General features: G+C 50.3%; 9 protein-coding genes across 9 annotated transcripts; 2 read left to right on the top strand and 7 right to left on the bottom strand.

Moving 5' to 3' along the window:
* Window positions 1–913: 913 nt before the first annotated feature.
* Window positions 914–2,216, bottom strand: MAA_04498 (thump; the record flags this gene model as incomplete). Its single annotated transcript, XM_007822594.1, has 5 exons — window positions 914–1,021; window positions 1,097–1,237; window positions 1,322–1,771; window positions 1,878–2,003; window positions 2,136–2,216. 5 exons carry the CDS (start codon window positions 2,214–2,216, stop codon window positions 914–916), a joined length of 906 nt encoding a protein of 301 aa, XP_007820785.1.
* Window positions 2,217–2,672: 456 nt separating this feature from the next.
* MAA_04499 (pyruvate decarboxylase) lies at window positions 2,673–4,648 on the bottom strand (the record flags this gene model as incomplete). Its single annotated transcript, XM_007822595.1, has 4 exons — window positions 2,673–2,973; window positions 3,041–3,567; window positions 3,626–4,332; window positions 4,462–4,648. 4 exons carry the CDS (start codon window positions 4,646–4,648, stop codon window positions 2,673–2,675), a joined length of 1,722 nt encoding a protein of 573 aa, XP_007820786.1.
* Window positions 4,649–5,679: 1,031 nt separating this feature from the next.
* Window positions 5,680–6,339, bottom strand: MAA_04500 (ERV/ALR sulphydryl oxidase; the record flags this gene model as incomplete). Its single annotated transcript, XM_007822596.1, has 2 exons — window positions 5,680–6,145; window positions 6,224–6,339. 2 exons carry the CDS (start codon window positions 6,337–6,339, stop codon window positions 5,680–5,682), a joined length of 582 nt encoding a protein of 193 aa, XP_007820787.1.
* A 471-nt stretch (window positions 6,340–6,810) lies between these two features.
* MAA_04501 (tetrapyrrole biosynthesis, uroporphyrinogen III synthase) lies at window positions 6,811–7,881 on the top strand (the record flags this gene model as incomplete). The annotated part of the gene is made up of 2 exons (XM_007822597.1): window positions 6,811–7,141; window positions 7,253–7,881. 2 exons carry the CDS (start codon window positions 6,811–6,813, stop codon window positions 7,879–7,881), a joined length of 960 nt encoding a protein of 319 aa, XP_007820788.1.
* A 369-nt stretch (window positions 7,882–8,250) lies between these two features.
* MAA_04502 (TLDc) lies at window positions 8,251–9,247 on the bottom strand (the record flags this gene model as incomplete). The annotated part of the gene is made up of 2 exons (XM_007822598.1): window positions 8,251–8,676; window positions 8,846–9,247. The coding sequence occupies 2 exons, from the start codon at window positions 9,245–9,247 to the stop codon at window positions 8,251–8,253; spliced, it is 828 nt and encodes a 275-aa protein (XP_007820789.1).
* A 1,525-nt stretch (window positions 9,248–10,772) lies between these two features.
* MAA_04503 (mitogen-activated protein kinase) lies at window positions 10,773–12,201 on the bottom strand (the record flags this gene model as incomplete). Its single annotated transcript, XM_007822599.2, has 4 exons — window positions 10,773–11,149; window positions 11,333–11,714; window positions 11,804–11,999; window positions 12,089–12,201. 4 exons carry the CDS (start codon window positions 12,199–12,201, stop codon window positions 10,773–10,775), a joined length of 1,068 nt encoding a protein of 355 aa, XP_007820790.2.
* A 2,905-nt stretch (window positions 12,202–15,106) lies between these two features.
* MAA_04504 (COPII component protein) lies at window positions 15,107–18,017 on the bottom strand (the record flags this gene model as incomplete). Its single annotated transcript, XM_007822600.1, has 2 exons — window positions 15,107–17,338; window positions 17,412–18,017. The coding sequence occupies 2 exons, from the start codon at window positions 18,015–18,017 to the stop codon at window positions 15,107–15,109; spliced, it is 2,838 nt and encodes a 945-aa protein (XP_007820791.1).
* Window positions 18,018–19,676: 1,659 nt separating this feature from the next.
* MAA_10674 (uncharacterized protein) lies at window positions 19,677–20,155 on the top strand (the record flags this gene model as incomplete). The annotated part of the gene is made up of 2 exons (XM_011412392.1): window positions 19,677–19,693; window positions 19,855–20,155. The coding sequence occupies 2 exons, from the start codon at window positions 19,677–19,679 to the stop codon at window positions 20,153–20,155; spliced, it is 318 nt and encodes a 105-aa protein (XP_011410694.1).
* A 954-nt stretch (window positions 20,156–21,109) lies between these two features.
* MAA_04505 (negative acting factor-like protein) lies at window positions 21,110–22,769 on the bottom strand (the record flags this gene model as incomplete). Its single annotated transcript, XM_007822601.1, has 4 exons — window positions 21,110–21,394; window positions 21,490–22,257; window positions 22,369–22,712; window positions 22,745–22,769. 4 exons carry the CDS (start codon window positions 22,767–22,769, stop codon window positions 21,110–21,112), a joined length of 1,422 nt encoding a protein of 473 aa, XP_007820792.1.
* Between the last annotated feature and the right edge of the window lie 2,176 nt (window positions 22,770–24,945).

Here is a 24,945-nt window from a genome sequence, read left to right as displayed (position 1 = left end):
CAACGCTTCTTGACACCGACAACATGTCACCCCAAGACAAGCTCCAAGCCCGTCAGTTTGTTGGTACGGTTCGGCCATCTGGGGTCAGGTGGTTGGGTTGAGGCACAGAGCTACACAATACAGGATTATTAGTAGTGTCTGGCACAATAACAGTTGGGTCGGGACTGGTTCTCTGAAGTTCTGAACCTGGGCAGTAGCACCCCAGAGAACGGCTAGAATGTACTTCAAAGTAGTACTCATGGAGCATACCGCAATTTGAACATTATTGTCCACCAGTCGATGGCGAACCCTGGTAGAATGACAGTCGGTGGTTGCTACTCCGAAGTCCATCGCCCGTTCGTCGGTCAACCTGACTGTTCGATAATTGGCCGTCCTAAGCGAGGCTTCTGCGGTTGCATTCCGCGGCCCACACCGCGAATTGACGCAATGACAGGGGCTGGACTTCATGCGGTAATGTGTAGGGCGCCTTTTTATATCATCTTCACCCATTAATAAAGCCAAAAGTTTGAAATATATGAACGAGAATTAGAGGTTAGCAGCTGAGATTCCTATGTGGCCTTTAATTGATTGTACCGTTGCATATATTCATACGCACAAGCTTACACGTTTAAGTCGGACACTTGCGCCAAATAGCATCACCGTCACCCCCTAGGTATTCTCTATGACCAAGTATACCCTTGCAACAAGAGAATTATCCTTTCAAAATAAACACCCAAGTCGTCCCTGGCCCGAGGATTGTTCCTGGCTTCAAAAAATCACAGTAGCTACATAGGCAGTTAAATGCTAATACACCCCATGCGACCGATGCTTAACTTGGCAATGTTCTGAGACAGCGATCAAACGTTGAACACCATAAGCTCTTCATTCCGAATACTTCACCCTCTACCGTTCTGTTCCCGGCAGGCACATAAGTTCAGTCTTTCTTTCCTACGACAGGAGTAAGACTGTAAAGTTCATTCATGTTGTACCGCTTCAACTCCTCCCATTCCTTGCCGTCGACGACCGATATACCACAGAAAAGCTTTATACCGCAGTGTCAGCTCGAGATTGCGTGAGGACAAAAGAAATAAATGAGGTGAGGGGAGACTACACCGACCTGGAAGATTTCCACGAGGATCACCTTGTCCGGCTTACTCAGATTGACGCAGTGTTTGGCATCTATAAGACCTGCAATCTTTTGAATAACCTCACCCGATTTGAACGTGGTGTGATTACGAATGTTGTGTCGAATGGCGTACTGAAAAGGCGAAGTTGTACTTTTGTTAGTTGCTAAAACTCCATTGCTCTCACACATTGTCAGATGCCACTGCATAGCACGTACCGTATAAGGGGGAGACGGAACATCTGAAGGGGGTGCTTCTGTTTTGTCTGCATCGCCTTTCTCTTCATCTTTTAATTCAAACCAAGGTGACAGCACGGCACGTGCCACCTTAGCAATGCCTTTATCCGTAGCCTTGTCCATGTTGACCACGGGTGTGAGTCGGTTGATGTATTTGCACTTGCGCTGCCTTTGATCTTGGCAGTCTCTGGCGTCTTCGCACATTTTCTTTGCCAGGGATCCAGGTTGAACCGGATCCATCGTCTTCATGAAGAATAGGCACTCAACGCCGGATGAGACTGGTTTGAAGGTTTGATTCGTATCTGCTTTCCCACCTGACTTCATGCTGCTCAGCTCTGCTTCGATGGAGGCCTCAATATCCTGGTGTTCGTCCCCTTGGGCAATTTCGTCGTCGTTTGCCGGAGGCTCAATACCATACATTGTCTTGCCGTACTTTGAACATTTTAGTCAGTCAGAAACTTCATGCAACTCTTCTTGGGTGAGGGGGGAGAGAGAGAGAGAGCTGTGTCCGAGGAATTTACGACCAATCGTTTCTTACCTCAACACAAAGCTCTTGAAATTCCCTTATTGCTCTGTATTTCATTCCTCTCGCGAACGTCACCCATATGCCTTGATCGCCTATGGCAAGTGTTGTTCCCAGTTCCACCTTCTCGGCTATTTTAGCCTTTTGATGAGGAGTTTTCCATCTTCCAGCGCTGCCCCCCTAACGTCATCCCATGGGAAATGTCAGCTTCGAAAGTTCCACGTCAAAGCAGTGCGCTTGTACTTGGAGCTCAGCATCACTCGTCATTCGTACCTTGCTCTTCTTGTGGGCAGGCTGGGTACTACCGTTGGCTGGCACAGGGCCATCTTTACGTTTTCGCGACGTGGAATCCATGCGGCGCAAGGGTCTGGTGCAGATATCAAAGGCTAAAATGTGAATGAGCCTCACGACTGTTGAAGGTGATTGAATGGGATATGAGCTTTACCCTCTCCCTATCTAACTTGCTGCTAGCGACGGGCGTTTTCTGCTTCGGTCTTGTGTCATTTTCTGCCTCTCTTTTTCTTTCCCTTTTTTTACTGGGCCGCATCGTCTCCTCTGTCTACACGCACTGTACTGTGAAGTGGGTCTGGTCCTCACCACAGCGCGGAAGGCACACACACTCTGGCTACCCTGTGCTCGGTTTCACCCCGTAAATTGTGTTTTTGTTGTGTGGTTTTTTTTTGGCATGGTTGTCATGGGACAAAAACCAGGTGATTTTCCCAATAATCACGGGCGACATCACCTTTCACAATGTGGTGCTGGTAGAAGGCGCTATCTTGATTGCAACTAAACTCATGCATTCATTGCTTATCACTCCTTCCTTGCATTTGTTCTGGCACTAGCCTCGGCCGTCATCACCAGTGATCTCGGCGCATCTTTCTTTGGCATATATACCTCAACAAGTTGCAATTCGTTCGCAGCCTTAAAGGAAGGCTTTGCAAGCAACTCGTTCAACTCATCCTTTGTTTTCACAGCAAACTTCTGAGCCTTCCCTTGACCGCCGAAAACATCAACAAGGCCCCGGTTGTCCCATTTAGCAATATCATTGTAGCCTGCATCCATACCATGGATAAATCGCTCAATAGTGAAACCCTCGTTACAAATGACAAATCTGTATGCAAGTCAGTATCCTGGCATGACAGAGTTGCTGCTGGGCTCATTCACCGAGGGGAACTCACATGATCGGGTTCAGCTCATGGCGTATCATGGTGCTCAGTTCCTGAGCAGTCAATTGAAATGAGCCATCCCCAACAAACAAAATGGTCCTTCGCTTCTCACCCATATCCTTGGCGGCAAGTGCGGCTCCTTGACATGCACCTACTGACCATCCTATACTACCCCAGAGAACCTGACTCAGCGCCGTTACCCCGGAGGGAAACTTGGTGTCCCAGATACCAAAATTTGCAGTCCCTGTTTCTGTGACAACAATGTCATTATCAGTCAGGAATTCGCCAAGACGTGGCCAGAACCAAGCCTGAGTTATTGTCGCTGATCCATCGTGGTGTTCCCTCGCCTCATTTCGAACGGCGGGGGAAGCGCGGATGTTGAGCTGTTTAGGATCAATTCGCTTGACAACTTTCTGCAGAACTCCCTTCATCCTCACCCCAGGATATGTCGAATATTTCACAACACAATGGTCACTGTGAAGGTCGATGCTGTTGAGCTGCGATGTTCTGTAAGAGAAGCCAGCCGTATTGAAGTCACTCTAAACACCGTGTGTTAGCATCAAGACTCATATTTTCGGGATGGGTAGGCATCAATACCTTCAAAGCGCCAATAGACACAACCAGATCCGATGATTCCACAATATCCTTCACTTCTGGAGGGTGTGAGCCGTCTCCAGCATAGACACCACCAAAGTTGTCATGCTGTTCATTGACAGCACTCTTGCCCATTGGGGTCACAAAGACAGGCAGATTTGACTTGGCCAAAAGATCATGAACCTCTGGAAGCACACGGTGACGCACGGCACAGGCGTCAACGAGCAGCACCGGGTTCTTGGCAGCGTTGAGGTATTTCATGATGACATCAACAACATAATCCTCCTTTTCTGGATCATTCTGTGGCTCCGTCAGGTCAATCGGCCGGTCAAGTCGTGCCCCTTCCACCTTGGTTTCGGCCATGTCCGTTGGTAGGGTGATATAGACGGGTCGCGATTGAACCCAACACTCACGCAAAGCATGATCAATTTGGTCCGCAATGTCCGATGGGCTATTTAACTTGGCAACCTGGCATGAAATTTGAGAACTCATGTTGGCGAACACGTTGAAGTCCCCATTGCCAAGGGTGTGATGCAGAAGCATGCCGTCTCGTTGCGAGAGCGTCGACGGGTACCCGACAATATGGACGACGGGTATACGCTCAGAAAAGGCCCCCGCGACACCATTGATGGCAGACAGCTCTCCTACACCGAATGTAGTGAGGAGCGCACCGATCTGCTTTACACGGGCGTACCCATCCGCAGCGTAGGCTGTAGGGAAAAACATAAGTCAGAACTGGTTTCTCTCTCGTCCTTGAGCCGCCCAGGGCTTCACCACAAACAACACGGCCCATTATAGCGCAGACAAGCTTCCTCGTCGGAGCCTACACAAGAACTTACCGGCGTTCAGCTCATTGACACTGCCAACCCATTTCAGTCCAGATTTGGGAAGATAGTCGAGTGCGACAAGATTATAGTCGCCGGGGACACCATGTAACGAGCGAACGCCAACCTCATAGAGCCGCCGGAAGAGATATTCCGAGACATCAATGGGTTTGCGCAGGCTTTGAACGCGTATGTCGGCCATGGTCGATGGACTGTTGCATCAGATTTTTAGGTGTCTAGTCACACAACAGAAAAAGACTGGTTGCAAGCCGAAGATGGAAGGGTGGTTGTGTCCTTCCAATCTGCTGTGCACCTCATCAAGAACGACGGCATCTGGATGCGAATGAGCCGGTGCTCCCGGAGCTTTGGCTGTAGAGTGGAGATGTTCTGATGGAGCGTAAAGTATATATGTAGGCTGCATGATCTCATCATCCACTATACATCGCGGTGAGCTGATAAGCGTCTGTGGACAGCTCATTACTTTCGCGTCTCGCCACTTGGCGCCATGGGGCGGTGGATGGTTGGATGACCGTTTTATTCCCGTTCCTTGGAACATGTAATGTCGCATCTCACGGTCTCCTCCGTTATATACGGAGTAGGGCTAGGGACTGATGCTCTCGAGCGCAGGACATCTTATCTCAGCTATCAGCTGATGGGATATGGACAAGGAAGCTCGCTTCCATAGGTACTTGCGCTCCAAGAGCCAACGGAGACATGTGTGATGATGTATCCAACCGCGTTACGGAGTATTGGTCGCTGGCATTGATGACCGAGCTTGCGATCGCCCGGAATGAGCAAAGTAATAGTCATAAGGCGCCGCCAAGAGGCAGTGCATTCAAGAGCATTGCGTACCAAAGAAAGTTGCTCAGATCGGTGCCAAAGATCAGGAGCTTGGAACACCTCAACCTTGCGCATGATTTTATCCCCACTCGACTACTCGGTGCTTATAGGATTGGGTGAGGTAGTTAGTGTAATATACAAAAGTATGCCAGAGAGGAGAAAGTATACCAATCTAAGTCTATATGCCTGTTGCCGACCCAATGTATGCGCCCTTGTTCTCGTCAATATCGTACAGCTTGCGAATGCGCGCTGTTGAGGCTGGAGACCTCTACTCGCTGTCTACACGGCCTCCAAAATCAGCTGCCGTGTCATGCTGTCCCCTTCATTGGTATATCCTAAAAAGCAAAAATGCAAATCTAGTCGACCGGCTTGTGAGTTGACAGCGTATTATTCTCAGTCGCATCGTCCATCTTTCCACCCCGTGCGCCAACGCTCCTGCCACCGTGAACAGTCAAATTCTGGTTTGCCCAACTTTCGGTTGACGTCGTTGTGGGCACCGCATAGCCATTTGCCAAAATCGTCGCGACTCTCAACCTTCGGTACCTCCCGTCCAATGTATGTTCTGAAATCTTCGGCACAAACCCAGCATGGGTACAATTTGGAGAAGAGCTTGACAAAGCTCAAAAGATCCGACTGTTGTGACATAGATGGCGACTCGGGATACGAGGCCGCTATAGAATGAAGGAGCGTCCATGTTCCGCGGCCCAGGGCTTCCACATCCGGAGGGCAATCTGATGGCGGATTACTTGGCTGCGACATATCTGTGGCCAATGTCTTGTTGCTACCCGCTGGGTTGTTTTGGCGGGCATTTTCCTTGGTCATGGCAGCCCATGCAGCAAAGGATGTGCAGCTTCGACAACTGAAGTGATTATCAGACAATCAAGATTCTTATATTTGCAATTCAACGCCTCAAAGGCGGAAGGCAAGGTTCACTCACGGCTTGCCGTCTTTGCCCAAGACAATTCCCTTGGGCAGTTTCTTGGGTTGATGGTCTCCGTTCGCAGCTTTCAGTGGCGCCACGACGGATTCACTCCCGCGTGCATCATCCTCCATGATCAGCTGTCCAGACCTTCCTCCGATTGGCGGTCAATGTCGAAGCTCTACAGTGGCTTTATATCTCTCTCAGAGTATGATGCGATGTTGAGAAAGAAGTCAGTTGATGTGAAGATTATTTGTCAGCCGCCAGCCGCCGATGGTGGCTGCAGCTGGGCAATGGAGCCGACTGGAGTCCTTACATCGTCGCGTGGGGAACGAGGACCCCCAAGTCGAGTTATTATCGATAAGCCACAGTGCTAACAAATTGCCCACCACTATCTAAGTACTTAGGTACCTAAGGTCGGTTCTAATTGTAGAGTCCTTTGCGAGGTATCCCGCCATTGCTTCCATGTTTTAATGGTGTTACGGGATTCTCTAAGGCGATGCAATAGAATTTCGACCTGCTTGATACTTTACGCGACTTTGGCTGCAATCTTGCAGAAAGAAAATAGCAGCCTATACGCCGCCGTTATACAACCAACTCCGAGCATGGCATCACAATCTCTGGATACCGAGTCAGGCGATAGAGCATCTTCAAAGGTGCCCATATTGCTTCTCAAAACAAGGTCAACACCAAGTGATGCTTATGAGGAAATCTTGACAACTTCAAAGCCCAAGAACGAGTCACTTGGCCGAAAGCTTGACCCTCAATTTGTCCCTGTGCTACGGCATCGGCTTGATGAAGGCGGGATGCAGAGAACAAGATCCTTGCTCCAAGCGAACGAGATCGGCGATAGACCAGGTTGTAGGTATGGAGGAATGATATTTACGTCTCAGCGAGCTGTGGAGGCGTTTACCAAAGTGGTCAACGACGAGAGAGGTATGATACACCATGGCCTCTACTCCTACTCTGTGCCATGGCCAACCGGCAAGCCCTCTTAACCCCCAATGTGTCACCCACGGTGCTGATACCAAATATGAAAATGTGCAGGAGGACATAGAGAATCGCCGTTTCTGCAAAATACGCCAATATACAGTGTCGGGCCCGCGACTACCCGTGCGTTAAGGGCTATCCAAGTAGAGCCTCCGCTGCAAATATTCGGCGAACACACGGGCAATGGCGAGGCTCTAGCGGCATATATTCAACAGCACTATGGACAGTGGTATCGTGATCGCGAAGTCAGGCCTCCCCTTCTATTCCTGGTCGGTGAGCAACGCCGTGACGTCATCCCTAGAGTCTTGATGGACCCCAGTTTACCACAGGGCGAAAGGATCATTGTCGATGAGGAGGTGATATATGGCACTGGCGTTATGAAATCATTTTCAGAAGAGTTCGAATCCATACTGAATGACACCCGACATGAACCTGAGCGGTGGGTTGTTGTATTCTCCCCCACGGGGTGTGACACCATGCTTCGAGGCTTGGGACTGCTTGATGAGAGTAGTGGGAAAGTCAATTTAGAACATAGGGATGGTAGGACTTTTATTGCAACAATCGGCCCAACAACGAGGGCGCATTTGGTCAATCGCTTCGGGTTTGAGCCAGATGTGTGTGCCGAATCACCCAGCCCGGATGGGATCCTGCATGGTATTACAAAGTTCACAACAAGCCGCACCTGAAACCGGCGCAACCATACTCTTTGTTGTTTTTTGAGACTATTTGAATTCTATAGCTGTCAAAAGACTCTTGCATGTTGTCGGCTAAACCACTTGCAAATCACGCCCTCCTTGTATTCTCCAGGGTATCCGTTTTGTATTCCTCTCTCTGGCGCTCACCCCCCCGTTGCACTTTGACTTCCGTCCTCCCCAAACAATGTGTCTTTCGGGAGCGATAATCGACTGTTGATGACAGTCTGCTGTGCTGTCTAACAGCATATTTTGAAGGCATACCGCACACTTGCGCTATAGACCTTGCAATTGTATAAAAAGTAACTAGCCATCCCACGCGAGCAACATCGCGGAGGTGTATTGAAAACCCAAGGTGGACAATTATGCACCAAGGACCCATAGCTCGACACCCCAGACACCAAACTTTTCACCCGCATCGCTAAGCGGCTCGTTGCCGAAAGTCTCGCATTGTGAGCTGTGTCCAATATTCAGGGAGTCGTCGAGCCAAAGTCCGTAGTGCCCACCACCGGAGCCGACGGAGACGAAACCCGTCTCGCAATTTATGTAACAATCATTCAGGCCGCTATACGGAAATGCTTTGAATCGTACGGACTCAGACGGGGTGGAAGTCCCGCTCTCCGACGACGGTATTGGCGCGAGTGTCGTGCTTCGAGTAAGGTTCGTTGTATCGGCTGATGGGGGCAAGGGGAGGGAGGCGAGAATCGAGGCTTTCCAGAGAAAGCATTCCCCATTGCCAAAGTACGAAGGAGATGGATGAAGATACTCTGAGAGATATGCTCCGAAGGTCTGCATAGTTTTGCCAGCCACAACATGTTGTAAGCACATGTAAGTCCTGATAGGAGCATGACGTCGCTAACGACTCTTTTCATGATACGATTGGGAGAGGAAAAAACAACAACAAAAAAACAAGAAGGACAGGAAGAAGAGAAAGAAGTAATGACAAGTGCAGACTCACCCCGCCTTCTTGGTCTTTGACCACAAGCACAAAGCCAACTCTGAGGCCCTCATAGTGCCGGCATTTCTGATACAATGTAGACAAACTAGCCCCGTCCTGCTCAAGACTGTAAACTAAATGCCAATCGTCGACAATACGCAGCCTCTCCGGGACCATGGTCCGGATCTCCTCTGCAATAGCACTGGTCAGTAACCGGGCTGAGCTCGGGGTATTGTCGCGATACCCATGTAGGGTCAGCGGCTCCAGCGGAGGAGGGCGAAATGGACTGGCGTTAAGAGCACGCCGGCCGCTTGGGGTGAAGACGCCATTTACGCCGTCCTTGTCTCGGTCGTCGTTGGTATCTGCTTCGCTCCCGAGCCTTGTGTCTTCGGTCGAAAAGCGCCGGATCAGCCCCGTCCACATGCTGCCCAGCTACAGACGTGAATGCGGGCGGGGATGGCGGGGAAAGAGAGTGCGGTGTATTGGTGTTGCCAGGATGGCCCGTTGCTCTGATTTCCCCTAGCTCGTAGCCTGGAAGGGGATATCGGTGGGATACATGAAGAATGTAGGTTTGGAGGTGAATCGAGGGCGACATAGTTGCAGAAGGGAGCCACAGTGGAGATGATTACATGCTCGGTATTCAGACTGAATGCGTGCCCTGGGTAAGCTCCAGTGTTTGTGCAGGATAAACACGGTAACCACTCTGCCTCAGGCTGGGTGCAGTGCGTAGGCATAAGAAACTGTCGGTGCGAATTGCTGCAGGCCAAGACGTGAGTCTCTGCCTGATGCAAATATTTCAATCACGAGATGGAAACCAAATAGTGAGCAAAGGATGACTGGAGTAGCCATGCATTTTTTTTAAGAAACGGTTTTCGGCGACTGATGCATTATTACATCAACAGCGTTATACTAATGTGGGGTCACGAGTGTAGAGATATTTTGTCGATGGAGTCTGGACCAAGACTAGAAGCATTAAAATGATCAAATCCTTCTAGTCTACTCTGTACTTAGAGTAACTTGAGAACCTGAGAAAATGCCTTGATTTCTATGCAGGCCGCCAGTGGACAATGGTTGTCAGATGACTCCCGTGTAGAGATACCTGGATATTGCAGCCTCCACCGCAGAGAAGTTTGCAGCAGAGTCCAGTCGCAACTGGCTGGCAGTGACATTCCGACCCCATCTGCCCAGGTCATGGTGGCCTTACTGCGATGTCCCCAATATCATAGTACATGTTTCTGGTAAAATTCCCGACACAACCGATAACAGTCACACAATCAATCTGCCCTGTGGGCTCTTCTTTGCTGCAACCAACGCTGAGATATTGTTCATGGCGTGTTACGGCTCTATTTCTAGCGATTCCGCAATTGCTCCGTCACATACCAGGCCAGTCCATGACCTACACAACAGAAGCTGGTGTCTCCACGCTGGATATTTTGTGGGTTTTGAGCTTGGAGCATTGTCTCAAGTTTCCAAGGAAAGGCAACATCAGTTTTTTTCTTCTTGTTTTTTGTTTTTGAGAGAAAAAAAGAGAAAAAGAAAGAATATATGTATTTTTCTCTTGAAAAAAAGTTGGCTCAATTGTGACAAAGCATTTTTGTTCTGCATATACTAAACTGTTGACAACTAGCTAATGCCCCCCTTTCACAAGCTGGTCTCCTGCCTGCTCGTCCGGCGTACATGGGAGCATCTATCCGGAACATTCAAGAAAATTGCAGCATAATTGCATCCAAGTCTTGCACTGCCACGTGGAAGTCGAGGTAAAGGGAGTACTGTTCTGCTACGTTGTTGCTTCAAGTTCACCCACTCCCCTGGCACCTCCGGTCCCCCGTCAATGCAGCCTGGTGGGCATTAAGATTTTACCACCGATCGAACCAGTCCTCCCGAAGAAAGCCCGCCCCCAAGCCTGGTCCATGGCTTTGTGTCCGTGTCCATCTCTAACCAAGTTCTCTTACCTCATAATCTCCTGATAAATGAGTTGTTTCAGCTGTTCTTTGCTCAGGGTATCCTTGTGTTTGTCAAAGTCGAAAAATTCTTCAGGAGTCGGAGGTGCAGTTGGCTCGTCCTCGGGGTCGTGATACGGCTCCAGGTAGGGATGCTTTAGAGCCTCCTCAACCGTGATACGCTTGACAGGATTGAAAGCTAGTAGCTTTTCGAGAAGATCGAGAGCCAAGTCGGAAGTTTTTGGAAATAGAGTCCTGAATGGCACCTTCTTCTTGAATGGTAGAGACCGGATATACTCTCTAGCACGTCGCGACTTGATACCATAGTAGTCTTCCATGGTAGGCGTGCCGAGAACATCGAGAATCAGAGTCAACTGGTGATGATCTACAAAATAGCATGACTGTCAGCGTCATGTTTCCGTAGCCATCACTACCTCGAAGGCTACCTGCTGCCACCGCCACATACGACAGCCAAAAAAACAAAAAAACAAAAAAACAAAGCAAAACGCCCTCCAGGAAGGCGGGGTTCGGGTTGAGATCGTTGAGATCGTTGATTGTTGCCACTTACAGTCTTTACCAGGGAACAAAGGTTTTCCACTGAGCATCTCGGCTAAGATGCAGCCGACAGACCAAACATCAATGGCCTTTGTATATTCCTTGAACGTTAACATGATTTCTGGGGCACGATACCATCGTGTTGCAACATATTCCGTCATGAAACCAGAATTGTCTTCTTGAGATGCAGCCGATCTGGCCAAGCCAAAGTCACAGACTTTCAAGTCGCAATTGGCATTGAGAAGCAGGTTGGATGGTTTCAGATCTCTGTGCAGAACGTTTGCTGAATGCATTGCTTTCAGTGCGCGCAAAGTTTGATAGATGAAATACTGGCAGTGATCGTCTGAGAGATCCTGTGTTCGGATGACTCTGTGCATATCAGTCTCCATCAACTCCTGAAGCATTGCATGTATGGTTAGCATGATTACCGAAGTAGAGTAGTTGAACGGCCAACAAGTGGCCGAGACATCGGTGACAAACTCACCTGAATGAGATAGACCTCGTTAAATGTATCGTAGCCACGGGGCTTCTGGATATCAAGGATAGAGATGATGTTCTCGTGATTGAAGTAGCGAAGGAGCTTCATTTCGCGCAAAGTTCGGAGACAAAACATGGAATGGTCGAATGGAGTGATCTTCTTGATCGCAACCTTCTGCCCTGACGGTTTGTGTATCGCGGAGCTACACATTTACCCTTGTAAGCAAGTTGGCGTATTTGGCTTGCGGCCTTTCAGACAGGTCTCTGAACAGCTCACGGCAAACGCACTCACCAAACGACTCCATATGCACCTTCACCTACAACATCTTGAATGTCGTATTGCTCGCTAACATTGAAAGAAATCTTGCGAGAGCCTCCGGCGTTTGGAGGGTTCGAACGGGACATGATGTTCTGATGAGACACGTCTGTTTGGCACTGGCGGGGTAAAAAGCACGATGGCGAAGTACGGGAGGGGATGTCGAGCAGCGGTAACCTTTCAAAATCGCCCAAGGAGCCTGTCTGCCGCCGGGCAGTGTAGTCTTTCCGGCGCTGAGGTAACTTGAAGGTAGAAATAAATAAAATGGTTTCTTCACGGATTGAAAGGAAGTGTGACGAAAGTTGCGACTGGACGAATGCTCAACTCGAAAACGACGGACACACCCTGAAATTTGCGAGGCGACTGTCAAGGTGTTAAGGCAACCCCCGCTCGGGCCTCGTGTTCTAAAGTTGACGGTTGGCGGGCAAGAGAATGACAAAGAGGTCGCAGTGCGGCGACAATCAATCTGGAAACAGGGCCGACGAGGACAGGAAAATGCTCTGTCTTGGAGACTAGCTTGCAAGGCGATGGCGGTTTGAAATCACAAATAGGCGACGACGCGAGACGACGGGCCCAGGTGAGGTGAGGACGATGGCTAAGGCGCCCGTTGCTAAGATTATCGACGGCAGGTGGGGTTCAATGTTGGTCTGGTGGGGGAAAGGGGGGAGGGGGGGTTCCTTCAGGTGTCTCCAGGCGCCTTCAGGTGGTCAGGTTGCCAGTGTCAATCAAGACGAGGCACCAGACGCTTTGTGAGTTTCAAGTCGGGTCAGAGACCAGATAAACAAGGAGCAGGGGCCCAAGGGCTCAAGGTCTCAAGGTCTTTTGAGCTTTACAGTTGTTGGCAGTCAGTTGGCGACACAATGGGGCCATGCAAACGACAGCATCGAATGCTTTCTTTTACAAAAAGGTCAACTGGTCTGGTCGCTTTCCAGCAATGAACCTCTCAGGTGTCTTTGTGGAAGCACCTGGCGGCCTTTTAAAGGCAAAGGAACTGAGGGGTCCGAGTTCCACCATCATTGATGCGAACAGAGTACGGGGTACTAGTACTAGTACTCCGCAGCGAGTACCAGGTTTACATAAGTAGGGAGCACGGAGTACCGAGTGCTTACGGAGTAGTCTGGTACTTATGGAAGTACCTTGGACTCGAAATGACAGGGGGTTTGAGCAGCATTCGTCAATGTTGCAACCCGCCCGTGAAGTCACTGGTGGTGAACACTGGGCGGGCTCAATGGTCAGCGGTTCCTCAATGGCGGAACAAAGTGCATGGATTGGGTCAAAGGCAGACACACCCGAGCCTAGTCGACCACACAAAGCCATCAAAATTGGTGGCCAGGCCAGGCCCGTCCCGCCGAAGCCAATCGACGGCCCAATAGCTACGCGGCGTGGCTTCAATCTTGCAAAGAGAAACTACATGCGGTTGTATGTCGAGCCATCACATCATCCATCGTCCATCGTTCATTCGCCCATCGTCCATTGAGAACGGTGCCAATGCAGAGTGGTCAACTCCAAGACGCACCAACTATCGGGGCCTTGGCGCTGCTCCAGAGGCCTGCCCCCCAGAGGCAAGTAGTACTCCGTACTTGACCTATTTATACCTACTACTTAGGCAGGTACTTGTCTTAGTCCGACGTGAGGTATGTATGTACAGAGTCTCCGTGCTGATGCACACCAGACTTAAGATGAGGCCAAAGCCAGCGTCCCAGGCGACCCCACCCAGCGGTTAACAAAGCAGGCCGCCGACGACTGACCAATAAAGTACTTAAGCACTCAAGTACGGTAGTAGTAGTCAAGCGGTCGCATGCATGGCACCCTTGTTCTCCCACACCTCAAGTGCTACCATTCACAGCCTGACTGGACGAAACAAACGTCCCATCTTAGTATGTACTATTATTAAGGCATCACCAGACCAGTTAGCCTCTTTATGGAGCACCCGCCAACCAAAAGAGTTTTTACAGCTTGAGAAAAAGGGCCAGCTACGGAGTACTGGATACGCATGATCGATTGTTTCTATCTCGAGCCAACCCTTCAACAAGCCAAAAGGGGATTGTCCGGTCTGAAGAGTCCAGTCTGGTCCAGCAAACCAGCCACTGGGTGGATCCCTCGGCTGCGCATCTTCAGGATATGCGAGCCCTCTCGAGTTGAGCCATCTTCTTTATGTTGATATATCATATATCATCTTACCCTCGTTTTGTGACTATCCCTTTTGATCAGCCCCATGTTACCATGTACGGGGTATGTTAGATGGCAACATGTGTGTATGTACACAATAAATACCTTGCTGGCCGATGCCGCCGAGTCTCTGGAATGCCCGGGACCTAAATCTTTCGCCTCGTCCTTGACGAAATCACCAGTACCCAACACAATTCAGATGAAGAGGAGTTGGAATGGGTGGTCGATTGGACATTTCTCCGTGCTGCGATCCTAAAGGGACTGCTCATCACCTCCAATGACTGCATGTGTGCAAAGGATCGACTGTTTGGCACAGCACATGAATTCCTAGCTGTTAATCGACCTTGGACTGATCACCCCTTTGGCATAACTCGTCTACACCATGGCCAGAATTTGCTAGTGTAAACAGCCGAAGACAGTATTCTCCCGTTTTTGATATCGAAAATATTCCTCAACATCTATTCTGCAATGAACCACCCACGAATTAGGTCAAGGCACGACATGACTCTCTGCAACTCCTCTTTCTTCAAACTCCATTGCCTCGCCATTGCCATATCCCCATCATATCGTCCGTAGCGTTTCATAGCTTCTTCCATCATCAGACTACATGGTGACGCTAACAAACGACATATTGCGCCACATCCCATCACCGGGCCTTTTGCTTGATATTCGCCGAAATAAGTAAAAAGGACAATGCTCCTACGATCAAATGTCGAGTCCGCATCTTTATTACTGTACGACCTATTCCTAGTTAGTAAAATGATATCCCTCTGGTGGCGGGACAAAGTGCTGAATGCTCTGTGACAGAGCAACACCCCAACAAATCTAGCGCATACTGACCTTTTCTCTCAGCACACCGAGCCACTGGGCCGCACTGACTCCTTGGTCTGCTCGGTCCTCAACAAGCAATGTTTGCGCCCACAGCTTCAAGCTAGGCTCGCCGTCCTCCCGCACTATATAAAGGTGCGGTACTGTGATGCTTCCGACCCCGAGCGACTTGTGATCTTTGCTCTTCTGGATGACTGCCCTCACTCGCTCATTGAAGTCGTTATCAAGCTCAGGAACCCGGCCTTTACCAACGTGGACCTGGGCGCGTTCCTCTACTCCAAAGACGTCTGCAATCAGTTGGGGGATAGCATCTCGACCAACCCAAAGGAATTGAGTCTGTCCGTCATCGATCAAGTAAAGCCCATACGGGACTAGTCGTTCCGATGACAGGTTTATCGCTGGTGGCAAGACGATCTGACCTGTTTCTTCGTCTGGCATTCCTGCATTGTCAGGCATGTCATGCAACGAGTACATTCTTGGGTAAATGTAGCGCATCAGTAGTGGCACTGGCAAAGTCGAGAGGAGACAGAGTGCTGCAGAACGGATGTCTGAGGGAATCTGCGTCGACTTTCGCAGCCCCACGTTCTTGATAAGACCCAGAAACAGAACGGGCAAGCCGCGGAGGTTCGCAGGGAATTGCAAACCACCTCCACCCATGCTACCACCAGCAAGTTCCTTCTTGAATGTCTGCAGGACTTCAGTGAGCTTAGCCTGCAAAGCATCTCTTGCCGCCTCCAGACCGCTGTCCAGAGTCCGCTCTACAGCCTTGTGGCTGAAGTATGCGGTGACAGCACACTGATCAGCGGATGCATATACATCAGACAAGTTCGTGGTAGTCGGAAGAGAAAGTGTCAATACTCGAATGCGGCGTTCACCGTTGCATGTGGTGTGAAGAACAGCAGCTTGCAGACACACAAAGTTTTTATTCAAATTTTCGTCAATGGCAACCTCCACAACGTAGCACTGATCGCGCGGGAATGCTGGGAAAGCACAAAGATCAGAGCTTCGGTTGAAAAAGTTGCCATAGAAAGCGTTCATACGCAGGCCTGTAGTAGCACGGACGCGAAGCACCGCTTCAAGACCGATTTCTGATGACAGATAGTCGCTAAATTCCGACGCAAATTTGAGGGCATCTTCGGGACGCGAGGCATGCCAGCCGGGGTAGAACCATGTTTGGCCGCCGGTATACCGTGGAAGATTGCTGAGTGAGGCGACATCTTGATACTGCGACGAGAACAGAAACATGTCGATGGAAACCTGGTTCTTTGAGCATTCGACAGCAAAGCTCTTGTAGAAGCTATTGGCAGTCTGCAGGAGACTACCTTCCCTTGATGTGCCAAGTAACTTTTTGTCTTCCCTCATTTCCAGTTTGCCATCGCCGATATTGGGCAACGAGGCCGTCAGAATAACGATTTTGCCACCAAGGGAGGAAATGAGCTTGTGCCCTGCCCTGAGGGCTGACCCCATGCAAGAGCCATTGTTATGATTATTCTGGAACATATCTGGCAACTTCTGAAGAAACTTCTCTATGCTCTGGCGACTCTCGGTGAGAGACACAAGGAGATCATGTGGGACAGGGAGAAAAGGCTCCTCCAGGTCGCTGACAACCAGCATATTTGTTTCCCCGTTTTCATCCTCATCTTTCGGAATCGAAAAGTAATGCAAGCTAGTGTCCACTGCGAGGAAACCAAGCCTCGTACGTCTGTCAGCATTGGGGATCCTGCTAAGGCTATCGAGTATTGTGCGAGCGCTGGTAGCCAGCATGCCATTTGAAACCGCGGCATAACTGACATCAAACACAAAGAGGTACACCAATGGCTGTGGAGGTCGAACCATGTATTCCTGTGGCGCAACAAACTCCACGACGGAGTGATTTAATTCGTGGCGTTGCATTCGGTCTACTGTCTGCTGCGCGGCGGCATCCCAGTCGAATGCCTGAGGAACATCGTTGCTCAAGTTACACATGTTGCATCTCCAGCGATGCCCATGATCTAGGAACGTCACAAAGGGGTTGATATACGTCCTGCAACGGCGACAACGCGCAATGACCTGGTCTTGGACGACCGGAATTTGGTCCTCATCGTCGTGGAGCGCGCCATATGGCTGAATGACGAGAGCAAAAGGAAGTTTGGACTTCTTGAGAAGCGAGTTGGTCGTTGGCACAGCATTCAGGGTTGAGCGAATGTACCGTGGCGAGCAGTTGGCGTCTGGAGAAGGGGTTACGCTCGACTTGATTAAAACCGACGTTTGTTAGACATTTTGTTCCGACGCGCTAATATGATAATGGGAATAGCGGACTTACATTGGCTGGCAAGACAATTGGAGGAGGCGGCAAGTCCAGTTCAGATACTGAGAAGGGATTGTTCATGAGATCGGTAGGATATAGCTGGTTAAGCGGGCCAACTCGAGCGGGTTGCTGTGTGAAGGCCTGACCAGGCTGCTGATACTGTTGTTGAGGCTGGCCACCCAGTTGCATACCGCCCATACCCTGGGTGATTCCGGCAACTCCAGGACCGCTGGGTTGAGGACCGGCACTGGCATAACCTTGATCGGGTGCTTGGTAGCCATATGGAACTTGCTGTTGAGGCTGTACAGGGGCTTGCGAGTACTGGTAGCCTGGGCCGGGAGCTTGATGCTGTGCATCCGGCTGTGGATAGTTTCCATATGCCACAGGTTGCTGAGCGGCGGGCATTCCGTATTGCTGGCCGCCGCCCTGCATCTGACCCCCAACCGCAGCATTGGCTCCAGAACCGACTTCAAAGGCCTGGGCGGCGTATCCTCTCTTCTTCTTTTTCGAGGGCGCCGCGACGGAGGCATCTTGTGGGGCGAAACCGGCTTGAGCAGGTTGCTCAGGTTGCTCGGGCTGGCCAGGGTACTGGCCGTAACCGTCGGCGGGAGGAGCGGACATGACGGGAGACGGTATGTGAAGGAGACTCGGCGATAGCCTCAGGTGCTGTTGAAGGGGGCGGACGGGGACGATGAAGGCTTGAGGGAGAAGAAGAGCCTGTGGTGGGCTCTGCAACAACCGCAGGCACAGTCAGAATTGAAGCCAGAGCCGAATTCGCGGTCGAATTCGAATCGAGGTGGGATCGTCCGGAAGGAGGACACGACAATGGAAATGACAGGAAGTGGAGGGTTGAATTGCAGTTGGACGTTGCGATTTATGAGGTCGACGGTCCAGGCAAACGGGCAAGTATGAGCACTTGAGGCGGGCCTTGGCGAGCGCAGGCATTGGTAGCTCAGGGTTGACCTGGGGAGCAAACATGGATATGACTGGCCACAGCACACTTGGAGAGCTGTCCTTTTCAGCACTCGAATTTGAAAGGACAACCCACTGTACATGTGCCCGCCTTGCCCGCCCGAAGCCATGGATCCAGCAGCTTAGAGCTGTCGACCGGTGGCGCGCGGGCCAGCTCAGCAAGATGCAAGTAGACGATACTTTTATGGCGGGGTCATTGACATGCAATTAGTTGGCCTAGTTGTTAGCCACAAAGTGGTACCCAGTACTTCTCGGACACTGTGTCTCCGTCGCGTTCTATGTACTACATGCCTGGTTGGTTGCCTTCGAGCTTCCCAAACTATAAAATGCGCTGAGGCCCGAGTTCAACGGTGCAATAGTTTTTCCGTCCTTGGCTTTTTCTTCTGGTTAAACGCATCGCACTAGTTCCAGCGTTTTGAAGTGTTGAATGGACGATGGCGCAACGGAATTGCCCAAGGACATCAGCTCTACAGTTGTACAGTACGTATGTACAATGCCACGGAGTACTCCGAACACTGGCACATGTGAGCAACTTGTGCAGCCCATCAGCGTGTGACCCCTGGACCCGCACGGCCGCCGCCTCCAAGAACTCACGGACCAATCCCTCGACGTGGCTTCAGCGGCGCCATTGACCTGGCCCATCTTGCACAAACCACTGTTGGCGGCACAATTGCTTTAAGCATGTCTGATGAGGCTACGACTGCGGCTGCTTCAAGTATGCTTACGACATGGAGGGGAGCCCACCCAAGCTGCATCCGACATTGAAGTTAGTTTTGGGGACGTCTCTCAGCCTGCGATTCTGACAAAACCTAGACCACTGGTAGCAGCAAATTATCTACACGAACCTATCCGCTACACCACAGGCTCTCTTCACGTGTGTTACCCAGCATCGATCGGCCTTCCCTTTGCGCAGCTCACCCGTTCGTATCACCTCGGCGCCGTTACTCCGACCAACAATCCGAGACCCTACACCCGCTGCGAAAGTTGTCCATTGCGCGCCCTTGACACCGACGCGCCTCTAATTCGCCGCAGGTCAACTTTTGTTTCCAACTTTGCTTTCGTCGCAGCCTTGGCCAACCCCGAGTAGGCTGTTGCGACTTGCTTGCTAGTTTTGATATCCTGCTCGGAAGCCTTTATTAGAAAGTTGCCCACCCGCCCACAGACACTTGTGACCGACCGGTTTGACTATTTGCAAATCAAAGAGTCCGTCGCCGACCGCCTTCAGCCCGACAAATTCTTCTCCCATCCTTTTCCCCTGGGATATCCAGCCTGCCTTGTCTGTCTGCGTACTCCGTGAGTGAACGCATCATGGCATCGACTATCGGGTGAGTTCCTCCCAAACATGCCGCTGCAATCAACAGTTATAACTCAGCCATGCCGCCTTTTGCGACTGACGCATTTCCACCTCTATCCCCTTGTATCCTTGTCTAGAGCTACATCATCTTACCTGTTTGTCAAGTTTCTGACAGTCTTGCTATTGCCACAGAAAGATCATCCCTCTCGTCATTGCAATCCTTCTCGTATCTGCCATCGCGTGGGTTGTGTACCAAGTTTATGAATCAGCAACCAAGTTTCGCGACACGGCGTCGGAGCGAATGGGCAAGAAGAACGTCGTCTTCACCAAAGACGGCGTGCGAGTTGGCGTAAAGCATGTGCAGAATGAGAAATACGTTGATAAGACCCAGAGTTGGGTCGTGAAGGCCTGGAACATGGGCCAGCCGCAGTCACAGCCCAAGGAAGAGTTGTACGTCAATCCCACTTGTTCTTCCCGAGGATTGCGCCCATGAGGCGCAGGCCAATGTTCTAGTCCATCAGATGCTGACTGCATTTTTCTAAATAGGGCAAAGCGAAGGAAATAGACGTCCCCAGTGGTTGGTTTCATGGAGGTGGTGCAATACCTCCCGCCAGCACACGTACCTCTTACCCATGAGCAACACCTAAATGCATTTATAGAAAATTATATGTTTCTTGGCAATTATGTCGCAGGAACTCTGTTTCGCCTACTGGACGCTACTACTATCGTTGCATCCAACTTTTGTTTGGGGAGTGTTGGTGTTGCAATATGCCTTCCCATATGGTTCAGAGAGAGGGATGGAAGATACGAGGAGCAGGATGTGGCTTCCTAAGCCGTTCTATGGTCAATTTGAGACATGAACAGATACATTTGCCGTTAAGATGATAATCCACGATTAATGGCAACAATTCATGAATTTCTTCTTCTTTTTGGCACAGCAGGACTAAAAGTTTTCTTGTATTATTGGTTGGCTAAAGGACATGGAGGGATAAAAAAACACCCCTTTTGTGTGTGTGTGTGTGTGTGTGAGAGCACCTATCATGAGTTCATGATCGTGGACATGCCAATATGGATTAGTAGAATTTTGTATTAATAGTTGAGCGAAAAAAAAAGTCCACGGCCGGGAATGTATTGCAGAGTACGCCCAAAGCACCCAAAGCAACACCCTTAGACGAAGCGAGCAACCAATGATCAGCCATCATGGTTTTTTCCAAACCAAACTTGAATATCCTTTTCATATTGCTCCATCAATGGTTTTGTAAATAACAAGCACTCCAAAGCAAACAACGAGCGGTGGCGGTAGCTACCGGAGTGGTAATATAACTATGACACAAAGCTGGCTTGGAAACATCTTTCAATATTGTAGAGAAAAGCGTACACAGGCATAGATTGAAACAGAGTCTATGTCTGACAACTGGTAATGTGAGATTGGAGATCATCGGGGATATTAGATAGTGGTCGTGGTGACATGTTGGAACTCAAGCCACGTCTTCGTTCTTCGCTCATCAACATTGTTAGAGGGCTTCATAGCTTTCGTAAACACACTGGCAGCTTCTTGGTCTAATTTTGCCTTCTCTGCAGTTTCATGTTGTGGTACGAGAGGGCTGGCATAAAAACTCGGTGTCGGGCGGGATGCCTTGGATGCTTGCCGCTCAAAGTCGCCGGGAATTCCGAAGGGTCTTGTAATGAGCCCGTCTCGAAAAATTAGCATTGATGGTATGCGTATGTTGAGCTACATGAGAATGATTAGCCTTCGTCTTCCAAATGTGTGATGGTACTGGAGCAATGGGCAGCATGATAGGAGAAGCATGCTAGTAATAAGCTTACCTGAGTTAACAGTAAAGCATACCGGACCCCTAACTGAGAGCCGATGTACTGGAGCCGACCTCGGACCCAAGTCCGCTGAGAGTCTGTCAAATAATCCAAGGAGTGAATGAAAGCGAGGGGCCAAGTCATAAAATAGCCCGATAAGCCCTTTGACGAATCATCCTCGCCGCAGGCAAAGGTAGAGAGGTTCGCACGTTCCAAGAGATCCCTACGTTTGGAGAACCAACCAAGTTGGTAAGGGACTGAAGAAATGACATCGGTGACAATATCCACGGTCGTTCTCGCGGCATTGGCATACTCTGGAGTGGTTCGGTAGTCGACGGGGGCACAGACCCAGGCTGCACATCGCACAATAATTGAGTTGAGTATGATTCGTCCACATCGCAGCATATTCCAGATCGTAGCAACCCAAAGATCATTATAAACGTCTACTCTTCCTGGGTAGACCTCTGCTTTGGTGTAGTCGCCATTCGGTACATTGTCCTCCCAGGTAGCGGTCTTGCATTGAAAATAATCGGGGAGGTTCTTGCACCAGCTTGCGCAGGCTTGGTCCTGCGCTTGACACCGTCGAATCATGTCGATGACGATTTCCATATTATCGGGAGTCCGAGGCACGGTTGTGAGAAGCCGGTTGGCCTCTCCCCTGAGCTCGCCAACCTTGATGCACAGTCGCTGACATTCAGAGGCATGTCTGTCCCTCACTGCATCCTCAATCCACCAAGACACATCCATCCCCGGAGATTTTGATGTGCTCAGACTATGAATAATCTGTAGGCTGTTAGTCTACAGCTTGACATATTCCGAGAGACACAAGGAATTTGAAACTGAGTCGAATACCAAGATTCTTTCTGTGTGTATATGTTTGGGTGTGAGACTCACCATTTGTGTGCGCACAGCAATAAACATATTGAGGCCAACCTTTGTTTGAAGCTGTTTACGGCCTCGAGCCTTGGCCAGCTGTATTGCACCCTCGATATGAGAACCCCAAGCTAGCATTCCCATAGTTTTTGCAGTGATGTTTTCAAACAAGCCCAAGAGAAGCACGGCGGCCAGTGTCGCATCCTCCTTGGCAACTTCAGGGTCGCGCAGGGCTGCAAAGGTGGTCGATAGCGCTTTGGTGTATTTCCCCAATGCCTGCTTTTCAAAATGATTTCCATTGCCGACCCCGTTATTAAGGGAGGCCAATGCACAGGCCTCAAAGGCGTACTTATAATGTTGGGGGACTGTGTCAGCGTTTAATAGGGGAACAACAAACTCCATGAAACCAACGAGGTTGCCATGGCGAGGCACTAAAACATAATTGGAAATAAAATGACACGCAGCCTGATCCTCTAGAGGCAGCTGAGGACTTGTGGAAACACGGGGTAAGCGAATAGTGTGCGATGTTGGTGATAACGAGCCACCACTATCGGACGACGAAGACGAGGATGATGGTGACACTGCTTGCTCTGCTTCTCGCCCATGCCTGTGTGCCAGAGCCTTCTTCGTCGCCCTCCTTGCTCTTCGCTCTGTTGCTTGAGTTTCATTCCGAAATACCAAATCAAATTCGTCTTTATATCCGGGACAAATTCTTCGACTTTTGGCGCATTGATTACAAGTGGGCTTTGTTTCGTCACACTGTCCCAGCGAATTATTAACACAAGGCGCGAGGTTGTGTGGCGACGGTGAGACTATACCTTTATACGACGGGTTCTGCACATCTGGCAGCCCCTCGAGGGCTTGCCGCAGTACACCATGATTCCAGAGGCGCTAGCCGGGCGCGCCGATGGAATGACAAGGAGAAATCAACAACAAAACCAGAAACGACTCTCACAGTGTCCTGCCTTGAGATGGTCGACGCGGAGGGGCCTGCCTATGGTGCCAGAAGATAGGTTCTGTCACGAGTGCGACCAAGATCCACGTTCAGTAGTGTCGACGTGACCAACTAGTCTACTCGGTAATGCGGTTCAATGTCTACAGATGCAGACCCGAAGCTGGTGATGAGACGGCAGGACGGTTGATTTAGACTGTGCAAAAGTGGAGGGAGGCTCCCTTCCTTCTTGCGGTGACGGATGTTGGAGGAAGTTTGAAGGCGCCGATGAGATGGAAGCTGAGGTACGAGAGTTAATGCATGGGGTCCAAATAGGCTGCCGATTCCATATGTCCAGCTGGTATAGACTTCTGATGGTGTTCACTCAGAATGATGACAAGCCAGAGTGCTTTCAGTACTGTGAGTATTGGGCAATGGAGATATCAACGGTAAAGAGTATCGGGTCGGGATAGAGCAGGCGTCCAACCGAGCAAGGTCAATCGTCGGGGCTGTCTTCTTGGGCACGCAGCAGACAGCTGGGAGTGAGGCCAGGGACAACAATGAAACTCTCAGCCAAGTGAAAACCAGGCGAATAATGTGCTGGAATGAAGGCGAATCGGGGAAGATGGACCTGGAGGTGATGATAATGAAGGAGCAAGTACTCGGCAACCAGCAGCGTTGGAAATTGGCAGGCTGCTCTGGTGAGGTACCCAAGTACCACCTAGGTTAGCCTGGTTGATAGTTCCAGACCAAGGTCGAGGCAGGAGCAAAGTGCGGGAACTGGCAACCTGGGCAAAATGGACCGGCGTTCAATGTTGACATTGAAGGGGTCAAAAATGTCACTGATCCGCTGTGGGATGCCCCAGATGCCCCAGTCAGCGACTCAGCGGTGTCATGAAGGCTCAGGCTGGTCAGTCAGCAACGGTTAAGGGTTTCGGGCTCAATGTTACATACTACATGTGTACATACAATTACCAGGCGATGGCCAGCCATTGACATCTGGGTGGGTGATTGAAATGTTCGGCAGGCTGGGCAGCTCAAAGCTACCCACCAGGTCGCCAATTAGTTGAGTGGAGCCGGGGGAGCCGGGGGTGCTTTTGCATGTTGTAGTATGTAGTGGCACCTGCGGCTTGTCGGGATTGAGCAGGCCATCGATCCAATGTTGAGGAGCCACCAGCCTTGGCTACTACATGTAGAACTCTGTATTCGAGTTGTAGTAGTACTCAACACGCAGGTCAACTCTTGCCAGAGCCGCCGTAGCATTCTAGTTGACCGGTTGATGGTGCCGTTACCAGGTGCCTTTTTCTGGAGTTAATTGAAGAGAGTACTTAGTAGATTGACGTAATACTACTAAGTACTTAAGTACGGGGCACTCCCACGCGCTTCACTGTCCAGTCAAGCGTCTGGCAGACCTGCCTGGTCTAGCGCCAAGCTGCAAATCGCAAGCCGCAGGTCGCGAGTAGCCAGGCAAGCTGCGGATTGCGAGATGACGGTGAGAGGCTACCAAATGCCGGCGGACAGCGAATAATTATACAACTATGTAGATACATACAGTAGACCTACCCAAAGAAGGCAACTATCGAGGTACCTACGTACTTGGGTACTTAGTAGTTATTGGCAGTTCTTGTGCAACGTGCAATATGCATGCACAATGCGGTCGATACGGA

This window comes from Metarhizium robertsii (genome assembly GCF_000187425.2).
Source record: "Metarhizium robertsii ARSEF 23 chromosome Unknown MAA_Scf_1, whole genome shotgun sequence".
NCBI lineage: Eukaryota > Fungi > Ascomycota > Sordariomycetes > Hypocreales > Clavicipitaceae > Metarhizium > Metarhizium robertsii.
Note: the sequence above shows the minus strand (reverse complement) of the source record. Positions and strands in the feature narration are given on the sequence as shown.